Source organism: Hyposmocoma kahamanoa, unplaced genomic scaffold (genome assembly GCF_003589595.1).
Source record: "Hyposmocoma kahamanoa isolate Upper Pololo Valley unplaced genomic scaffold, ASM358959v1 185, whole genome shotgun sequence".
Taxonomy (NCBI): Eukaryota; Metazoa; Arthropoda; class Insecta; order Lepidoptera; family Cosmopterigidae; genus Hyposmocoma; species Hyposmocoma kahamanoa.
In genome coordinates, this window is record NW_020653715.1 from 715861 (window position 1) to 731945 (window position 16085).

At 35.7% G+C, this 16085-nt stretch overlaps 1 protein-coding gene across 1 annotated transcript in view; it reads right to left on the reverse strand.

Annotated features, from left to right (window-relative positions):
• The window catches only part of LOC113226235, a 15716-nt gene extending 1674 nt beyond the window's left edge, over positions 1-14042 (reverse strand). The window contains exons 1-4 of the mRNA XM_026458795.1: positions 13904-14042; positions 4360-4510; positions 633-737; positions 275-324 (exon numbers count right to left, since the gene is read on the reverse strand). Of these exons, the coding sequence (XP_026314580.1) occupies positions 275-324; positions 633-737; positions 4360-4510; positions 13904-14042 (445 nt within the window). The remainder of the gene's footprint in view (positions 1-274; positions 325-632; positions 738-4359; positions 4511-13903) is intronic.
• Between the last annotated feature and the right edge of the window lie 2043 nt (positions 14043-16085).

The following is a 16085-nucleotide window of genomic DNA, read 5'->3' on the forward strand; positions in this document are numbered from 1 at the left end:
GCCTCGACGTCGAGTTGCGGAAACTAGCCCGTTGCACCAAAACCAATACCAATAATTAGAATTAAAAGTAATATTTGACAATACAATAGCTAAAAGAATCTATTGTTTTTCCAGGCACATTAATAGTAGTTTGCTGAACTTCTGATGATGTGTTTGAATGTGTATCCATTACTGTGTTTTGGTTATCGTCATAATCACTAGAATTCATTTTCGCGACGAAAATATAAAAGGATGAAAAAATAAAAGAATACCAAAGCACTTTAGTTTATTTTACCATCATTTGGTGGTGCAGGTAGGTATTTTTCATTCTCGCAATTACGAACACTGGACAGTTGGTTGTATGAGCTTTTTTGGCCACTTATATAGTAGCGGAGAGTAATGGATTTTCATACTTAGTTTGCAGGCCTTGACCGGGAAGAAATCGCACGGTCCTTGTATGGCAAACTTTCCGTGCTCGTTTTTTGAAAACGATGCAAACGTTTCCGAAATATGTTAGAGAAAAATATAAATATAGTAAATATTAAATGCGAATAAAATTTACAAGGTATAACCGTTGGAGTTTTCCCACTCATTTTTGTCAAAGGAATCTGGGTCTCGAATCTTACCTACGCAATAATGTTTATTAATTTTACCTGACTCCATCTTGAAACACAAACTTCTTAATGTCGTAGTCGATAAGTCTGGCGTAGAAAATGGCTGAGCCAGTGTGAGAACGAATCTCCAGAGGAATCGTCAGACTGGAAATAATAATAATATAAAGTGAATAAGCGACTTTAGATCGAAGCATTAAATATTATATTACCAACGATGACAGCCCCGTCTTTTCGCCTTGCAGCACCGGAAAACTAACCTCCAAAATAACCTGACCCGGGCACTAAACTTGCTCAATGATATCCCTGATCGAAGATTGTATATATATGTATGTGGTGAGCGAATTCATAAATACATTACGCACCCTTTTCCTATCAGGGTATAAACTATCTATTCCTACCATGTGCACACACATCTATCGCCACAACTCCACGCATCATATGCAAGTTAACGCTCGGCAGTTAACGATCGTCTAAACCTTTTTTTTATTATTTCATTCCTATACGCAATAGAGCTTCTTGTGAAAGAGCTCGTCTAGGGAAGTACTGCCACGTTACTTATTTCTGCCGCCAAGCAGTAACGCCATCATTACTGCGTTTCGGTTTTGAAAGAAAGTGTTGGTGAAATTAGAAGCACATGGGAATTGTCAACTTTGTCAAGAAAATTGTCTCAGGTGACAGGCGCAAATGCAGTGTCGTTTACTAACAGGAGCGCGACTTGCGCGTCACGTCACTTGAAAAAAAAACTTTATTTGACATATTTATATTTAGTTAATTACTCAGAATAATTAGCATTCAGTTTCACTCGACTATTATTACAATTGTTTAACATAAAATAGATGTAATTAACTTTTACTACAACAGGCTTTTTTTTCTTTGCAAGCATTGACTTACAAATAAATGGACAACGGGTCTAATACAAAAACCACGAAAAAAAAGTCCCAAGTCAACCAATTCGAAATTTAAATTGTAAAGTCATCGCAGTATCGCGCTGTCAGTCGAACAAATGAAGACTAAAGCGGAGTTTCGCGCTCTGTATACGATTTTAGCGCCTTACAAGTGCGGACACTTTTTAGCGCGGACCCGACGTCCATATAATTATTGTAAGTCAATGTTTGCAAGTGTCATCGTTATTTTTTTATGATTTCATTTATTTCTAAGCATTAATTAATAATACATATTATGTAAAGCGTATCATCTATTTTGAGTTACGTGACCCTGCCCATTACTAGCATCAAAGTGTTGGTCAACGGCTATCTCATATATGTATATTCATTTACAGCAAATAGGCATTTCAAATATTGTATGACATAAATTATAAATGGTTCCTGTACCAAAGAAAAGTAAAAAGTTTAGGTATATTTCGGTATATTAATAAAACTGTTTGTTTTTAATGAAACATTATATAATTATAAAATTCATAAAAGTGGAAAGTAGTAAATATGGACCAAATTAATTTGGGCCTAATCATAAAAATGCTAACAAAATTTTGTCTTTCATTGTCATTACAAATGTAATTATAACAATTCTGATGTTCTCGTTTTTTCTGATGTTGTCAAATCCACTTTGGATAATAATTATACTTAGGTATTATTTTACATAGGGTAAGGTTGCGTTTGCCGAACACCCTAAGAAAAAACCGCTGTAATATTTAAGGTTATTTAAATTAAACAAAACTTTAGCGTCTACGGGATCTTTATTTATTTTACTATCAATGTGTTTTAATGACAATACCAGAAACGTTTATTGAGTGAGGTATTAACAAGATTTTCACAAAGCACCTTTCGTACGATTTTGACACCTGGTCGCCTAATTCGTACCACATATAACCTAAGTCGTACTTAGAATAACACTTCAGTCAGACATCATAAACTGTATAGTACAGTACTAATAAAAAGAGATCATAATAACAATTAAAGTCTAGAAACCGGTACTAGGGTCTAAGGTTATAATCAAATAATTCTTAATATTTTTGAAGGGAGAGAACAATCCCAAAATCTCCAGTGTAGGGGAACACAGAAAACAAAAATTTTAAACTCTTCAGAAATAGAATTTATGACTTGTAATGAAATTAAATTATAATTTCTTCTGAAATAAAATTATAAATTGCAATGAAATAAAATTATAAGCAATTATTTCTGAAATAAAATTATAATAAATTTTAATTAAATAAAATTAAAATTCTTCTGAAATAAAATTAACATGCTTCGGTAATCAAATAAAGGCATATTACATAATAAAGGCACTACAAAATTAGTTTTGTTGAACACAAATATCACAAATATATTATTTAGCTAAACTAACTAAGAAATAATTTTCATAAATTCCTAAGTCGTACTGGTGCGATTAAGGAATTTTCCACGGGTACGACTTAAGCAACGACACTTTCAAAATTTCAAATCAAAATTATTGCGTTATAACATAAAAAGATCTGCCGTTTGCTTGTGCTTAAATAAATGCTAAATACGTCAAAAATAGACGAATACCAAAAAATAAGTTTACCACCATATGGCTCCTTGGAATAGCTTCCTAATGAATAAGAAATTTTAAAGAAAACTGCGCAAGAACTTACTTTTTCATATTTTTCCCAACACGAACGTCAACACGGCCGCCGGCTTGTTTTTGTTTACTCGCTTAACTTAATAGTTCAAATTTATATTACTAGATGTTACTGCCCACGCATGTGAGACCAGATATCGCTGGAGTACTACTTACTTATTTATTTAATATAATTAAAGTTAAAAGAATTATATCACGTAACTCGAATTGCGAGAGGTATGCGTATTATCGCAAACGCTTTGTTATTGTATTGCCCATTTCAATTAAGTTTAGATAAATGAAAATCGCGTTATAATAGCATTCAATCAGTGAGACCTTAAAATAATAGAGATGTGTGTGATACGGCAGTAATGCTCACAGTACTGCTTGATGTCAAAAACGTGACAGTACTTCCCCTGACAAACCTACCTCCACAGCTGCCAAACTCCTAGTACTTACTAGTATTTCATAGTTAGCGAGAGAATTGCAACTAAACACTAAATAGGTACATTACATGCCATCAAAGAAATTCGAAATGTTGACCTCTAAGAGAAGCAAGTGTTCATTTATTAAGTTTATCCGCTCACGCGATACATGCAGCCGTAGACGCATACCACACCTAGAGGTGCCGGTGATGATTTTATACCGATTTATCGGATATCACAGTTATAACAGGTAAAAGAACTAATATTTATTGCTATTTCGGTAACTACTCTAGCAAACCATAAAGTTTTTAATGCCTGGGTCTGTCATTTAAAAAAATAAACAACTTCAAAAATACGTCACGACAATCGTGTGTGTTATTGTTTGGGCTGGTGATTTCGGTGTTTATTTATTGAAAACATACCGTAAGTAGCGTTTTTTAAGTTTACCCTGAATATAAATGTTTATAAACTATACTTTACGGAGTAATTTCATGGTAAACGTTAGAACCACTCAAACGGAATATTATCATATTTATCCAAGTACACCAAAAATTTCATTAGTGCTTTTTAAGTGCAAGATTTGCGGTGTATCACTGCATTTTATTTGAGATGTTTTTGTTGGTAGTACGGAGGGTATTTATTTAGCAATGTAGAATAATAATTTTTATTTATAAAAACTTCCTATTCCTAGTATTTAAACTGAATGCTTTTCTAATTTGCGAAACCAAATAGCCGCCATTTTGCGGTAGGAGGAGCGCATCGCGTGAGCGGATAACTAGAGGATTCTATAAATATAAATGACTTACTAAATATGTAAACATCTGATAAGCTTCTCATCGACTACGCGGTTCTTGGTGATCGCGAAGAGAGTCCTGAGTGTGAAATGTAAATCGAGCACTTGCTTGGTTACCTCGAAGCTGCGGTCGCAACAGTGGTACGTCAGGATCAGGTCCAAATCTGAGAATGTTAATGAACAAAGTTTAATATTGATCACTCTCTTGAAAATCACATGGTTTTCATATCACGCAGAAATGCATTAGGAAATTCAAACGGTTATGGTATTGAACACTATGATAAACCAAATAATCTAGGAAATGAAACTATTTTTCCGGATTTAAATCGCGTATATTTGTTTTTTCAAACATACCGACGTTTCTGGCCCTTTACAGGTCCCATGGTCACGGTTGACTGAGGTGGTACAGTCTTATTTGTTTATTTATTTATTTAAACACTTTATTGTACCACAAAGTAACTTACAAATTTTCAGAAACAATTTAAATATTTGTGTACAAAGGCGAGCTTATCCCATAAAGAGATTTCTTCCAACTAACCTTTGAAAATCTGAGAGGAAAGTTGGTTTTTGGGGTGGCACTAAAAATAGATAAGTAAAGAAATGAAATATACTATACTCAATAAATACACAGATAAATTTAATAAATCAACTGTACATACGAATATATATATATTAAGTAATGTTGATACATTAATACATACAAAGTCTATAATAAATTGAATGTACAAAATAAAACTATAAATAAATATATCAAAAGTAAATAAATATTTCAAAAGCTCTAACATGTGGAGTCTGAACAATCCCAAAACTTCAAAAGAGCACCCTTGAAAACCCGAACCGAAGGCGACTGTCTGACCTCGACCGGGAGAAGGTTCCACATACGGGCAGCATTTACTGTGAACGAGTTCGAATATTTTTGGGAACTGTGTTGTGGAAGGACGAGGGACAAATTGGTGCCAGAACGCAGGCGGTCACCCATAGCCTGACGGTATTGAAAACGCTCACGTAGATAGCTAGGTGAAGTGGGATGGAACAGGATTTTATAGAGGAAGCATAAAATGTGAGCATTTCTACGTAAACGAATAGGCAACAACTTCAACTCATCTCTAAACTTGGAAATGTGGTCGTACTTTTTTAATCCAAACACAAATCTGATACATTGATTTTGCAGCCGCTCCAATTTATTAAGAAGGTCCTCCGAAAGATCAAGATAGGAGACGTCACCATAGTCCAGAATAGGAAAAAGAAGAGTGCGTATTAGCATAAATTTGGTAGACAGAGGAAGAAAGTACTGCATCCGCTTGAGGGAATGAAGTGATGCAAAGATTTTACGACTTACATCGGCGACATGCTCCGACCAAGAAAGTGTCTGATCCATTATGATGCCCAAATTTTTAACTGAAGTGGAAAAAGGAATAATAGTGTCATTCAGAACTAAATTGGGCATCACCATAGACTCAAACTTGGAGATGGAATGGCGACTGCCAATAATTATGGCTTGGGACTTTTGTGCATTTAAAAGAAGTCCGTAGTTCTTAGCCCATACCGAAACCTTTTGTAGGTCGGAATTCAATGTGCCGATAGCAGTAACTACATCTTCAAGACGGGCTGCAGTATAGATTTGAAGGTCATCGGCATAGAGATGGAAAGAAGACGTGAGTGATGATGTAATTCCACCGATAAAGACCGAAAAAAGTATAGGTGATAAAACCCCACCCTGCGGAACGCCAGCCGTAAGACTACACCAGTCCGAGTGCATGTCACCGGTCTTTACGAGCTGGGAACGATCAAATAAATACGAACGAAACGGATTCGGCTAAGGGAGGTAGATTTAAAGTTCTAAGCACAGCAAGAAGCAAATTAAAATCAACAGTACTGAAGGCACTGCTAAAATCCAATAAAGTGAGGACAGTAACTTTTTTATTTTCTATATTAAGACGAATGTCGTCAGTGATTTTCACCAGAGCAGAAACTGTGCTATGGCCCGCTCGAAAACCAGACTGCAGATGGTTGAAAATATCGTAACGTAGGAGGTGGTTAGTGAGTCGATTATGGACATAGTGCTCAAGGATTTTGGACAATACAGGAAGTATGGAGATAGGGCGGTAATGGGAGAAAGAAGAAGGATTTGATTTTTTAGGGAGAGGAATTACATGGGCTTGTTTCCATACAGCGGGAAACACACCACTGGAAAGGGAAAAATTAAGGATATGAGCTAGGATAGGAGCTACTAGGTCCTGTATTGGAGTGATCATGTCAAGACTCAAACCGTCATTACCAACAGCCTTCGTGGTGACAGACTTAAGTATTTTCAACACATCTGCTGTCGTAACCTTTCCAAAATCAAAAGAAGCTGAAGCAAGACAAGGTGCATTGGCCAGGACAGATAAAGTTCGCGATTTTATGACAGAATCTAAACATACTGGGGAAGATGCAAAGTAGTCGTTCAGCGCGTTAAGATCGACATTGAAGGGAAAGACATGATCAGCTTTACCGATACCCAGTGACTTCAAATATTTCCACATCTTAGTATGCGGACAACCTTCGATAGTGGAGTGAATATGCTTACGCCTGGCGCTCCTACAGAGCTTGTTGCAGCGGTTACGTAACTCGATGTAGGACTCACTATTGATTTTGGTTGGATTCTTCCGCAATCTGATACGTGCTCTGTTGCGCCTCTCCATAACCTCCTTGATATCTGGCGTGAGCCAAGGCGCGGGGAAATGTTTGACTCGGACAACTTGAAGAGGAGCATGCTTGTCAAAGATGGTCAAAATAATGGAGTTAAAAGCTTGAACCATTTCATTCACGTCCTCCGCTCCAAACACTAGCTCCCAATCAGAATTCAGCACATCATCGAAAAGGGCATTTTTGTCTATTTTAGCATAATTGCGGAGCATTAAGGTTTTATGTCTGCGCTTAGGTGGACGAATTTTGAACGAAGCATAAATTAAATCGTGTGAAGAAAAAGCAGCAGCATTAAACTGTCCATGAGAATCAACCAGCTCAGGAGAAGAAGTGATGATCAGATCAAGAAGGGAAGGTTGACCATTATGCGGAAAGTGAGTGGGATACAACTCGAGGCAATTCAAAAAAAGTGAGTGGAAGAGTGAAAGCAACTTCCTCGATCGGCAGTCACGCTTAATAAGGCAGGTATTGAAGTCACCCATGAGTATAATATGTTCGTAGCGGGTACGTAGATCAGCCAGAACCGACTCTAGTTGCTCAAAATAGTCAACTCTTAGGTGAGGACTGTAAAAAACTCCCAGTAGGGCCCTAGTGTGGTGAAGAGTGACTTCTAAAAAAAGATATTCAGGAGAGTCCGCGCTAGTTACCGACTGTGCTACGATCTCGCAGTCAATGTCACATCGTAGATAAATCGCTACGCCACCTCCACCAACCATCCTCATACGACCGCCCTGGGATCCAATGGTGTAGGCTCGATCGTTACGAATGAGTCTAAAACCTGGTAAAGGGTACTGAGTAGATGGTAGGGAAGGTTTAAGCCATGTCTCCGAAATAAGGACTGCATGAATGTTTTTGCTAGTGAAAGATGTCACGAGATCGTTATAATGACTAGCAAGGCTTTGCGCATTAATATGCACAACGTTAAAGTTTTTCGATAGAGATGAGAAAGCAACCTTCAGTCTTTCCTCAAGCGAGGGCATGTCATCCTCTGCATCCGAAAGTCTTCAACCAGTTATGTCTAATATTAATGCAAACCACCCTATTTTTTCACTATAGTTACAATAGTTATTAATGAAATACCTTATTTTTAATTTTACAAAGAAAACATTCCAATTTACGCTACATTAAATTTTACAAATTATTTTATTGAATGAATTTCTATTAAGTTTAATTTATTATTAATTATTAATAGAAATTAGAATAAACTAAAACATATTAATTAGTACTGCAGTCTTATGTCTGTTTGGGATTTTTCATTAGAGGAAATACTGGATCCCAAACTGGTGGTACGGAGAAACCATCTTCCCTGTTGAAATTAGGATGTTTTTTAATTTCAATGGCCTCTCGCAGCATCCTGGGCAGATAACGGACTTCTTTTGCAAGGACCTGGGGTCCAACCAAATAATCACCAAAAATATACCCCTAGGGTATGGTGGTATCTGTGACTGTGTAATTTTTATTTTATTAACTTTATTTAGTATTAACTACATGAAAAAATATTCAATAGAAGCGCTGCTATTTTGCACGGTTTAAACTCACTGGGTTGGCGGAGTAACAAATTAATTTACTTCCATTTTTATTAACATGGACTTCCGCAAAATAACGCCTGAACCTATTTATTCTATTATTATTTGCTTAAATCGGGTTAAAACTCATTAATGCCCAAAATCGAGGTCATAAACTATTTACAACTATTAATATTTCTTGTAAATCGAGTTTTGTTCAAATGGAATGATAATATTCAAAGTCAAAGTCAAAGTGAAACAATCTTTATATCATAGGTAAGCATTATTACAAACATTATTGAAATCGTCACAATGGTTAAACTCTACCGCTCATTCGTAAGGCAGATTCCCTTGAGAAGAATGAGCAAGAAACTCTAGGAGTTGCTCTTTGTTACTATACATTTTAATACATTTATCATTACAATATTTCATTTAAACATCTTACATCGAGAATGCCTGAAGGAGTTCTTAGGTTTTCGCGATTGTTACACATAGGAAATGAAACTATTTCACGTTCACGGTTGACCATGGGACCTGTAAAGGGCCCGAAACGTCGGTTTGTTTGAAAAAACAAATATACGCGATTTAAATCCGGAAAAATAGTTTCATTTCCTATGCCTGAAGGAGTTAACGGGTCACTATCACAGATTTTTGTCATCCAAACGCAGAAGTTGTATAATAACCTTTAGTATAAAGTTTTTGTTTCACTATAGTTTTAAACCTCGTAAATGGCACATTTTGAATATCGGAATCTTATTATATTATAATATATATTCTCTTTAAATGAATTTGAGAGTTTATGAAGACGACTGTAGCGAGCTACTGAAATTATGTAAACGGGTTCACAAATATTCCATTTCAATATTTCATTGTTTTTATAGATTTGTACCATTTTATATTAAATAAAAAATGTACGTACAAACGGACATATGCAGGCGCCGACTTTTTATATATATAGTCCCGGCGGTCGAACGAGCGGCGATTCGATTTGCCTTTCTATTGAATCGATTCTAAACCGCATTGAAATAAATCGATACAAAAAATCGTTAAATTGTATGCACTTGAATCGGTCTTTATCAAAAATTGAATCATAACGTGTACCCTTAGTAGCTTATGAAATTTCAAAACGGAATATAAATTAAATATCAAACGTCCAATAAAACATATATAAAATAAAATAAAGTAACAAGACACATAAATATTTATTAGCGAACAATGAAAACAAAAGAACACTAATGTGGGAAAAAATATGATTTAAATATCTTTTATGATAAATGTTACGATCAGGTTAATTACACAAGACACGCAGCGGCTGATAAGACTAACAATTATCACTAATAATATACTTCAATAAAAAATACTTGACGACGAATAGGATGTACTTACTATCTGTGTAATGTGGATTCTTCTATTAATGACAGACATCTACATTTTGGTTATGACCTGCCTAAATGATATGTCCACTCTCGTGGACCCCTGTTAACGTCTTATGGACCCCTTGTAGATTGGGGTGAACGCTTAGGAAATAATATAGACTATTCTGGGAATCATCGCTTTTGAGCAAATCAAAATGATTAAACTCATAATATAAACAAGGCAAATTCCCCTGAGAAGAATGTATAAGAAACTAAGGGTTGTTTTTCTATATAAATAGATATACTTTATAAATAGATATACAATTTTGTTAAAAATGACATTTTTACAGGAGGGATGATGTCCAATGAAGCAGATATGTTCTAGAGTGGCGTTCACGTCAAGGCAAATGTAGTGTAGGACGCCCTGAGACAACCTGAGAAAGGTGGTCGGCTGCGGCTGGATGCGGGCGGCAAAGGACCGGAAGAATTAAGAGCTCAGGAGGAGGTTTATCGTGATGATGATGTTAAAAACGTTCACTTTAACAAAATATTGTGACTGATCTAGAAGTAAAATAATCCTTGTAACATTTCGGACCGGGTTAATTTCTTAGGTGCCATAACAAAAATTTAATTTGTTCTAGTAACGAAATGCGATCCAATCTTGTAATAAGCAATAACCATAGGGTATGAGAAGAATTGCTGTGGTTTACATGATTCATGCTATCGATTTCGTAGTATTTACTAATGTGAATCAAGTGTTAATTAAATTAATTACTATAATTGAATTTAAATGCCATAGCAACATGATACTAACCTTCACCATTGCTTATGCAGCAAAAAACACAAGGTCGTCATTTGCTGCAGTTTGCATTTATCTTATTAGCATCACGAGAAGGGAGGCATATTGTCATGTGTAGTTGAAATACTAGATATATTATTATGTGTCATAGGTATTGTTGGAATAACGAACAGAAGAACAATGTTTTGCACTAGCCTAATGGTATGACCTACCGTCTTTCGAGAAGAGGCTCGTGGCTTCGAATGCGAGCTTGTACATCTGAGTTTTCAGGAGTTTAATTTGCGAAATTAATATAATATAACCTGCACACACCTTCAAAGCAATTTAATGATGTGTGTGAAGTTCCCAATCCGCATTGGGCCCGCGTGGGAATCACAGCCCTGGCCTGTCTGTAGACCCCTTAAAACATCATCTCCGTCAACTCATTATGCGTGCCTCTGTTGGGTGCAGGTCTTCTCCCAGGAGAGGGTATCAGTCGTTACGTATTCCGCCGGGAACCAAAGCTCAAGCCCCCTCTCATTATGTGAGAAGGCCTGTACCCAGCAGTGAGACTAACTATTATTTCCTATTTTCGTTTCGGTACCGACATTGTACAAAGCTTGATTTATGCGTCCAAAAAAGGAAACCAATGTCTAGGCCTTGTATACTCGTTTTCCGTCCGACTTAATCCGATACAAGATACGAATGAAGCTTCATACTTGATATTGCCTTTTGATTTGATCGAGCTTTACTTATTTGACAGTAATTGTTTCGGAGGGATGTCACACGGAGAACGCGAGTAGACTAGAGATGAAACGGATAGTGATTTGGCCGGATACCGGATACCGGATATCCGGCGGGCATCTAGGCCGGATAGCCGGATATCCGACCGCCGATATTTGATCCACTGCCGTAAACATGTCGCAACCGATTGACGGTACGCATCGCCGTGATTGATTGATTTGTGAATGATTGCACTTTCACATTGACGATTTGATTTGGTATGATTACTTGGTTTTTACAAAAACAATTAATTTATTCGATAATACAAATAAATACATAACAGAAAAATGTTAACAATGAAAATAATTGCAAATTTGGCACATCGATATGTGCATATCGCGCAGTGGACAAGGAAAAAAGCAATTATATCATCCTTTGGCTATATTACATTTTTTAGTTTTTATAAGTATAAACCTAGCACATAGGTTCCTATACTTTTTGGCACAGTGCCCATTTAGGAAAGATAAAAAGTTTCAACGCCCATCGCCACAAAAAATATTAAAAGCACGTATTTTTTACATTAGCATGACTCGAAAAATCAGAAGGAAAAGTAATGAAGTTTATATAGATAATTCAGGTTTTTTTTCAAATGTGGTAGTAACTCCTGGACAGCATGAACGCCACCAATTGCTTCCAAGGCCCACACCGCCCTAGGACTCTTCAGCACCCACTGGTAGGGACCACTTTGGGAAACTATGGCCTAGCACTTGAAACGGCCGAAATTATTTAGTTTCAATTTGATTCCGTTAATTTGCCTGTGATTTAACTAATTCTGAGCTTTGATTCAAAATTTGCTAAAAAAAAAATATTTTAATCTACTTACACGTTTCATTATTATAGGTACACATTGTATTTGAAGACAGTTCAAATCGATCGTGATCACAATCCTTTCATTTGGTCGTCTGGCAATAACAAGTACTTTGTACTTAAAATTTAACAAAGTGTGCTAGAGTTTATAGTGAAAAACTGTCCTCTGCAGCTGGTCTCGGTTATGAAAATAAATAAAACCAATTTTTACCACTTAATGCAGAAAAACGGAAACTAGTCTTCATCCACCATAATTTGCCTTTATTGGAATTTGAGTACAAAAATTACAGATAACGTTATTTATCTTCATAGTTCTTTCAGTTAGAAGTAATAAACAGATTGTCAACGATCCTGTAGTTGCTATTTATCCCATTACTATCAATTTTATATCAATAATTAAATTTATATGATAATTAATTTTTCTCAGTTTTAAACATCCGGTAGCCGGCCCGATATTATTCTACTATTCGGTATCCGGCTGGATAGTCAAAATGGCCGGATAGGCCGGATACCGGATAGTTACCGGATATCCGTTTCATCTCTAGAGTAAACCCTCAGTTGTGCCTTTTAGTAGTTTGTTGAAATTTGAAAGTGTATACTTTAAATAGAATTAATTTTTAGAAATTCCACAAATCAGTCTGACAGGATTCTTTTAAGAGACGTAAAAGTTGAGACCCATGTTTTAAATGGTATAAATAGTAATTAACAAATAATTGCTTCCATAATGGCTTAATTTACAGCAGATATTTATGACTTAGCAAGGCACTTAATTACTCCACACCTTAAAACATACATACATATACTGTAGTAGCAGTAGAGGTCCTTGTGAAAGAGTTCGTCCAGGGAAATATAGTAAATATATATAGTGAAACAAAAACTTTATACTAAAGGTTATTATAGAACTTCTGCGTACTTGGATGACAAAAATCCGTGGTAGTAACCCGTTTAGCTCATGGAGGTAGACTCGATCTCTGATGTTTCAAATAAAAAAAAATATTGTAAATGTTATTTACAAAGAGCAACCCCTACAGTTTCTTGCTCATTCTTCTCAAGGGAATCTGCCTTACGAATGAGCGGTAGAGTTTAACCATTGTGACGATTTTAAGTGTCATAACGCTTATCTATGAAATGAAGATTATTTTGAATTTGAATTTGGAAATACGCCGCCATACCTATCGGTGCCGTCAAGCAGTAATGTCAACATTACTGCGATCCAGTTTTGAATGGTAAGAGTGCTTGTGAAGTTACAGGCATTTCTTTCATTCACTTATTCAACGTTAGCAAAGTAATAAATCTATTCACCGGTACATAAAAAACAGTGGTAAAAATTTTTTCAAGTTAATACAGTCGTTCTTTCCTTATAAATATCTCTATTTCTCGAGTTCTTAGTTGTTTGAAAATGAAACAGCTTTTCAGATCTAAATCTCATATATATTTGCTTTTTCAAACAAAATAACGTTTCGGACCCTTTACAGGACCCAGACAGCCGTGACCACAGACCACATAATGCCGTGACCATGGGACCTGTAAAGGGCCCGAAACGTTGGCTTGTTTGAAAAAAAACAAATATACGCAATTTAGATGCGAAAAATATTTTCAATTCATATATCAATCTCTGATAATGTCATAAAGTATACAAACCACCAAGTAATTCCCCAGGTAAGTGTGGCTGAGTGTCAAGCCACTGCCGAAGCACGCTTATGTCCTCTGGTGTAATGCCGTTTTTCTTTTTATACTCCTCCTCCACCGGAAAAGGCTTCACTGTTACTGGCTTTGACATTTTTCTGTAAAAAAAAGATATTGCTGAAGAAAACTGTTCGATCTTTTACATAAATAAACAAGTGTTTATTCGATCTTTTTATATCAATTATAAAAGCAAACTAACGGAGTATTTAGGCATAAAATAATGAAAATCGTGGTAGTAAAAACATTATGATATTCAATAATATAACGACATCTCTTGTCAATCGCTGATATCTGTAAAGGCAGCTGAGTGAAGAAACTTTTATAAGTTCTCATGGGTACGGCAAAAAAAGTTGTTTTAACCCTAACAGAGAAATTCGTAAGATCTGCTGGATAGATCTTCAGTTGGTAAGAGCGGTAGCCATGTTGAGACGACAGACGCTGGTTCGAGTCCACTTGGAATTTTTTTATGTTTGTTAGATCACTGTATCAATAATAAAAAAAAACATAAGTTAAAGTACCAACTATGTTAGAAATTACATAACAATTCCAGCTTCAGATAAAATTGATTTCATCCCGAAAGATTTTATCCCTTTTGTAGTTAAACTATTAATTAACTATAATAAACCGGTCGTACTTGTGAAATCCCAAATAAACAGGTTTCCGCACAAATAAATAACAATAACAAAACCAAGCAAAAAATATACCAGAACCTACTATATCAGCCAATGTTCACTGGCAGAAATACCTCTAGAATATATTTTTAGAACCATACAATCATTAACTTTATACACAAAAAAAAATAATTACATAATCGTTATAATAACTGCCTCCATAACTGAACCGTTACCATACTGGACTGCCACGAAGAGGTTTCAAGTTCGATTCCCCGGCCGGGAGAAATCTTTGTATGGCCTACATAAATTGAGTTTGCATGTAATTTGTGGTTGTCTATGTGTATGTTCATATGGCAACCCACACCGCCATATGACAACCGCGACACAGGGTTTTCCTGGTTACCTATCAGTAGTCCGAAATGACACTTTCCAGAAATAATGTTTTCTCGAATTTTCATAACCTCGAAAGCAATTTTGAGAGGAAAATGTTTTTTTCTTTTAAACCTAACTTAAGCTAACCTAACCGAATCTAATCGTGTCTTTGCGAAACATCCAACATTTCCTGAAAGAACAACGGTTTGGTTTTATTTCGGTTTTCGGTGTAATGAAAATTCAAACAAACATTATTTCGGAAAAAAAGATTTCACCTGATGACTACAGATAATAAAAAAACCTGGAAATTTCAATCATGTTCGTTGGATTTTCATAAAGAAAACGAAAAAGTTACAGATCGCAAAAAAATCGTCATAAACGTGTCTACTGAGAACTCCTTCAGCTCTTTAGATGACGAAGAAACTGAGATATCATCAAACTCAATTGACTTAAATAGAAGCTGCCCCGGGCCTAGATCTTGTCTTGAAAGTTATTCACAGGACTTAAACACTGAAATAAATAGGCTGAATCAGAAACTGGACGCAGCGGACAACGAAGTTATTAATTTGCTTAAGGAAAATGCGACGTTACAAAAACAACTACAAAAACGGGAATTACAAAATAAACAACTTAAGCAAATATGGACAGAACATAACAGCAAACATACTTTTACTCCCATTAGCCGTTGCTCGACTCTAAAAAAGAATAAAAATAAATTAAAAAGAAAACTTTGAATTTTTCAACTTCAGAGAGTATAACTATGAATAATAATAAACACTACTCCCCGCAAGATGGCGCTACTAGTTCACCAAAATTGCAAAGTACTCCGCCAAAACACGATACTCGACATATTTAACGCAATATGTGTATTATTAGCAGCAATAAGAGAAACAAGATTCTAAAGACAGCAACATCTACCATCCTGAATACAAAAATTTGCCATTACTTGACACCAAATGTGGGACTTCAGCAGCTACTGACAAATTTAGAGAAGAAAGTGAAAAATTATACACTGTATGACTCATGCGTTATGATGATAGGGGAAAAGGATTTTGAAACCAGTATGGACTATAAAATGTTAGTTAGTATGCTCAGGACTGAACTGTTAAAAATTCAAAATACCAATGTGTTCACATGTTTACCAACTTTCA